Consider the following 6349-nt stretch of genomic DNA (forward strand, 5'->3'; position numbering starts at 1 on the left):
CAGAGTCACTTCCAGTCACTCAGTCAGCTCACTCAGTCAGTCACCCTCAGTCAGTCACTCAGTCAGTCACTCAGTCAGTCACTCAGTCAGTCACTCAGTCAGTCAGTCACTCAGTCAGTCAGTCACTTCAGTCAGTACTCAGTCAGTCACTCAGTCAGTCCTCAGGTCATGTCAGTCACTCAGTCAAGTCAGGTCACTCAGTCAGTATCACTCAGTCAGTCACTCAGTCAGTCACTCAGGTCAGTCAGTCACTCAGTCAGGTCACTCAGGTCAGTTCACTCAGTAGTCACTCCATTCAGTCACTCAGTCACTCAGTCAGGTCACTCAGTCAGTCCACTCAGTTCAGTCACTCAGTCAGTCACTCAGTCAGTCACTCAGTCAGCTCCTATCAGTCCAGTCACTCAGTCAGTCAGTCAGTCAGTCACTCACTCAGTCAGTCAACTCACTCACTCAGTCCCGTTCAGTCAGTCAGTCAAGTCACTCAGTCACTCAGTCAGTCCATCCAGTCACTTCAGTCAGTCAAACTCAGTCAGTCAGTCACTCAGGTCACTCAGCTCCACTCAGTCAGTCAGTCAGTCACTCAGTCACTCAGGCCAGTCACTCAGTCAGTCACTCAGTCACTCAGTCGTCACTCAGTCACGTCAGTCATCACCTCAGTCCACTCAGGTGCTCACTCTCCGTCCCTCCGAGATCACTCACTCAGTCCAGTCACTCAGCAGTCCGGCAGGTCAGTCACTCAGTCAGTCAAGTCACCCTGGTCAAACCTCACGAGTCAGTCACTGAGGACACTTCACTCAGTCACTCACTCACTCACTCCACACTACTTTTGCCCAGTACTCAGCGCTAATCTCCTCATGTATTGGCCCCCTGTTCCGTCTGTCTATCTCTCCCCAGTTAGAGTTCCCGGGAGGCCCAGATCTCCCGAGACGAGAGACCCGCACCCTGGAAGCCTCGCTCTACCATCTACTGAAGGGACACTTTCCTTCCCTTGACGACACCTTATTAGGGCCAACACGCCGTCGCCGACGTTCACTGCGGTTCCCACAGGTGAGGAGGCGAGGAAAACCGGGCCCCACCCACTCGGGCGGACCTTAGGGAGCGCGCTGCGCCGTATCCACTCGTGACAAGAGCGTACGCACCTACGCACCGGACCGGCCGCCCTAACGATGGGACAGCGTCACGGCACTGGCCGTACCTCCAAATGCGCGCCACTATGAAGTGTACTACCAAGTGTACTACTAATCCTTCAACTCCCTGCTCTCCTGGTCAGTCCACATCTCAAACGAGTAACCTCCACACCACCCAAACAAATGGGTCAGCTGAGTGGAGTTCATCAACTTTATCCGACAACACCAATTCTTCTGTACCTCCATGCAGTCGCCATCTGGTGACGATGGGGTTAGTGTTGGCTGCACGAACTATTTTCCCCTCAATCGTATGCCCACGCACTCATGGGCCACTGGTCAAAACAGTATGAGAGAGCACCCTTGCATCTCATCTGTAGAAGCGAGAAACAGCAGTGCACATTGAGAACGAGGCAAACTGGTTCCCGCCGCTAGGCTCATACATACAACTCATTCAGACCCGAAACACCACCACCGGCTGAAGCAGTGTTGCTGGTGGCTCCACAAATATGGCCTGGGCACCAAATGCGCCTGCCATGCTGCCATCACCCCTGCTGCCGTAGACCACAGCACTTCGTCGTTGTCGATGGAATCAACTGATGATATCTTTTATTTAAGTTAGATGCTTATCGATATTTCTCCTTTTTTTTAGTATAGAACTCTTCTTCTTCACCATATAAATCATAATGACGATCTTCATGGTCTAACGTATACCTCGGTCATAGAATCGAACCCGATTCCGATTACTATTTGGTTTCACCAGCATCGAGCTCTTTATTCAGATAATTTTGGCTTTTATTCCAGATAATTGTTTGCGCTTTTATTCAGATAATTTAGGCTGCATTCTATTTCCCTCCCTATTGGTGCACCTTACTTTTATTGACTCCAGGACGGGTCCACAGCCTAGTCAGTTCCCTGCACTACTGTGTGGGTAAACACACCACGGCGACGTAATAATTTCGATTAATGTTCACCTTCGCTTCCACGAGAGCCGCGCATCGCCAGTTTGGCATCGTGAAAAACGGTCATCGCACGGTAAGTCAACATGTAAAAACACCAGCCCCTTATTTTAAGTTGTTTTCTTAAAACGTATCTAGGAGGGCAAAATAAATTGGTGGATAGTACGATTTGGAACCATTTCCCTGTCTTGATACGCAGTCATACGAAGGTTTTATGGGTATGTGGGATCCCCCTAATATACTCGGGAGCGTATAGCACGGGGTGCATTTAGACATTCCTTCACATCTGTCATCACCCAGCGCGATGCGCCAGATCACATATGTCAGATTAGGTCTACAGGAAGTCTACTAATAGGTAGCCACCGGTACAGTTAGACACAGGGTTCAGGCTGTCTTATTTTGTGATTACTCAGAGCTACTACACCATTTCTTTTGGAGATTGTGTGACAAGTTATAGATTCCAAAAACCAGCTAATCCATAGCCCTATTGCCTTCTGATGGAAATAAGACGGGGAAGACGCTCGTGGGGAATGGTATATTGTATTTTTAGGGAGTGGTATATTTATAGTTTCTGAGATTTTTCTCAATTCACATTTTGAATCAATATAATTCATGCCAAAAGACGTTTCAATGAAAGTAACACGAGGGACAAATTCAGACCGAGCGGTCTTATAGAACTCGCTCTCTCCCCCGGTTACCACAATATCTTCGCTGTTTGGGCGTCCGCCCCTGAAGAACTGGTTGTGCTGCCCTAGCCCCTGTGCGTCAGGGGGCGTGAGGCGGGTTAGTGGTGGCAGACCTGTTCTGCTGCGGTCCCGTATTAACATAGAGTTGTGTAATCAAGTATTTCACTCAGACATGCTCCTTACGTTCAAAACGTACTGAAGAGCCTCTTGTGTTTTTTAATGCAGTTTGGAATCTTTTATTCCAGTGTTTGTGTTTTGTCCGTCACTTTAGTGTGGGTTCCTTAATAATAAAAACGTTTTTCAAATAATAATACAAACACAAATAGCCCAGGGGCTTGTGTGTCCACCAGTGTTTAGGTTCTAAATTCTCAGAGGTATAATAAACTCTACGGACATTATTGAAAAGCTTACTTTCTTTCTTTCTTTCTTATTTGTTCATGGCAGTCCATCGTTGCTGACACAGACACACTATCTTTTGTACTGTAGCTAATCTTTATGTTGACCCTGTCCGTCTCTCTATCCCAGTTGGAGTTTCCAGAGGCCAGGATCTATGAGGAGACCCTGAACGCTTTGCTTTACGAGACACTTCCTGTCCCTGACGACTCCCTATTGGAGGCCACACGCCGTCGACACGCCCACAGTCACACCCACTGTGGTTTCCACAGCGAGGAGGAGGAAGGCCACACCCACTCTGGGGTGGACCTTAGGCGCCGCATCCACGTCAAGAGGTACAGCACCTACGACGACCGGCCGCTGGGACACTAAGGACGCATCTCAAATTGCACCGTTTCCTATATGGTGTACTACTTTTGACCCGGGCTCTATATAGGAAATAAAGGTATGTAGGGTTTATATAGGAAATAAGGGTATGTAGGGTTTATATAGGAAATAGGGGCCCATAGAGCTCTGGTCAAATGTAGAGAATAATGTGCCGTTTTTGACGAAGCCTATCTAACCACAGAGGAGGAAACTGGTTCCCTGCTGACCGGCCCGCTGGGACACTAAGTATACGTCTCAAGTGACGCCCTATGTAGTGCACTACCATTCGAACCCTCATCTCCCTGTCAGTCACCTCTCAGTGAGAGCCTCAAAATGTGTTTAATGATTCATCAAACCTATCTGCACTAATTACTGTTACTCTGCAGCCRTTGGTGAGAGTGAGTGAGGGCTCCCAAAAGGCACCCTATTCCCCATCCTATACCCATAAGGCTCTGTTCAAAAGTAGTGTATAATGTAGGGGAACGGGTGCCATCTAACCACTCCCTACTGACCAGCCGCTGGGACACCTAAGGCATCCGCATGCTTCTCATCCAAAACTGTTCAGAAACAGTTTGTGTATAATATTATAATGACATTTTGTGAAGTTTTTTGTTGTTGTTTGTTTTGGACTTTGTCAAGTTTTTTTTTGTTCAGCTGTTCGTGCACGCACACACACACACACACACACACACACACAAACAAACCAATTCTCAAGGCAAGCCGAAATCTGTAGCTGAAGTCTACACCCCTTTTGTCGGTGATTGGTCAACAGTAGGGATTCTTCAATGAGGTGTTTTTATTGTCGTTCAACAAGAGACGACTAGTTTTCATGCCCATTTCTTCACTTGAGAAATACTGCACCAAACATCTTAGTTAGATGTAAAATTGCACGACTAAGATCTCTGCAAAACGTCAAAATGAATGACAATTTATGAAATRTATCTCAGATGAATTCTGACTATTTTGAGGAAGTGTATTCTGGCTACGGRATCTCAATATGGACAAACAGTACTATTGCCAKTTTTTTCAAGGGAGTGTGTGAGCACACTRGTTTGCCTACGGCTAGGCGCCAGCCGAACTGTYGCATGCTGACGCCTTAAGGATGTATCCCATCTAACCACAGAGGAGGAAACTGGTTCCCGCTGGCTCTTCACTTAATCACTACACCCACCGCTGAAGCACTGGTGTTGTTGGCCCCAAAATGGCCTTGGGCACAAAATGGCTGCCATGCTGCATCACCCTGGTGCCTGACAGACTTTGTCGATGGAAAACTCGTGATTTTAAATGTTGAGGTGCTTATGCTATTTCTCCTTTTATTTTATATAGAACTCTCTTCTTCACAACACAATCAAATCTGTGTTCATACAATCAAAATTGCAACTTCAAATCAGRGTCGATGAAGGGGGCCAGACCGGTTAAAGAGGGATTTTTAAACCTTGAGACAATTGAGACATGGATTGTGTATATGTGCCATTCAGAGGGTGAATGGGCAAGACAAACGATTTAAGTGCCTTTGAACGGGGTATGGTAGTAGGTGCCAGGCCCATCCAGCCAACTTGACACAACTATYGGAAGCATTGGAGTCAATATGGGCCAGCATCCCTGAGGAATGCTTTCGTCTCATTGTAGAGTCCATACRCCAACAAATTGAGGCTGTTCTGAGAACAAAAAAAAGGGGGTGCAACTCAATATTGGGAAGGCGTTCCTAATGTTTGGTCTACTCAGCGTAGGGTAGTACCCAGTCAGACTTATAGATGGTTATATGTAAATTTATTATACAGTTATCAACTTTTGGGGGGGGGGGGGGGGAATTGTGACAAGTTCAAGGACCAGCAAATGTATCAAAATCAACTATCGTAGCCCTTTCGCCTTCTGTGAATAGACAAGAAGACTGTGAATGTTTTTTTTGTGTGTGTGTATATTTATAGTTTTGAGAGTTTCTCATATCACAATGTTGACATAATCATGCCTAGACTTTTTCATGAACACTAACTTGAGGACACATTCAACTATGTCTTAAATGTCTAATCTCATTAACCAGATACTTGGGCCCGGTGCAGTAGCCCTGGGATCATGTTAATGAATGGCAGGTCATTCTTATTAAACAGTTTTAATCAGGTATTCACTGAAGACATTTTCTCCTTCACACTTTTAGGGAGTGCCTCACTCTCTAACGTGTTTTAATGCAGTTGCATCTTTATTATTTATTTTCACCTGGTTTTCCATAATAAAATTGGTTTCAAATAGCCCAGTCTTTGTGTAACAGGATACACTGTGCTGCTTAGCAGTATTCCTTCCTTTCTCACAACATCATTGCAGTACTTATCTTGCACCCTCTGCCTCATCAACAATTTGACGTCCCTGCTGTGAGAACGTACTAACTAGTTGCGCCACCCAAAGAAATGATCCAATTCAATGGCACTATTGACAACATTTCAAGCTGTGGGGTGAGTTATATCCAATACAATCTGACACCGTTACATCTGTCCATATTCCACTGGAAACCGTGGAGGGAAGCAACAGGCATGGTTCTGAACCAGTGGAGGAGAGCACAGGCATGGTTCTGGAACCAGTGAGGAGAAGCAACAGGCATGGTCTGGAACCAGTGGAGGGAAGAACAGGCATGGTTCTGGAACCAGTGGAGGGAAGCAACGGGAGTGTTCTGGACCAGTGGAGGGAAGCAACGGGAGTGGTTCTGGAACCGTGGAGGAAGCAACAGGCAGGTTCTGGGACCAGTGGAGGGAAGCAACGGGAGTGGTTCTGGGACCAGTGGAGGGAAGCAACGGGAGTGGTTCTGGGACCAGTGGAGGGAAGCAACAGG

At 46.7% G+C, this 6349-nt stretch overlaps 1 protein-coding gene across 1 annotated transcript in view; it reads left to right on the forward strand.

Moving 5' to 3' along the window:
• Positions 1–5774, forward strand: part of LOC112073600 (BTB/POZ domain-containing adapter for CUL3-mediated RhoA degradation protein 2) — a 22682-nt gene extending 16908 nt beyond the window's left edge. The window contains exon 7 of the mRNA XM_070440213.1: positions 3295–5774. Coding sequence (XP_070296314.1) covers positions 3295–3534 — 240 coding nt within the window. The 3' untranslated portion in view covers positions 3535–5774. The remainder of the gene's footprint in view (positions 1–3294) is intronic.
• The last annotated feature ends 575 nt before the right edge of the window (positions 5775–6349 follow it).

Source organism: Salvelinus sp. IW2-2015, unplaced genomic scaffold (assembly GCF_002910315.2).
Source record: "Salvelinus sp. IW2-2015 unplaced genomic scaffold, ASM291031v2 Un_scaffold2313, whole genome shotgun sequence".
NCBI lineage: Eukaryota > Metazoa > Chordata > Actinopteri > Salmoniformes > Salmonidae > Salvelinus > Salvelinus sp. IW2-2015.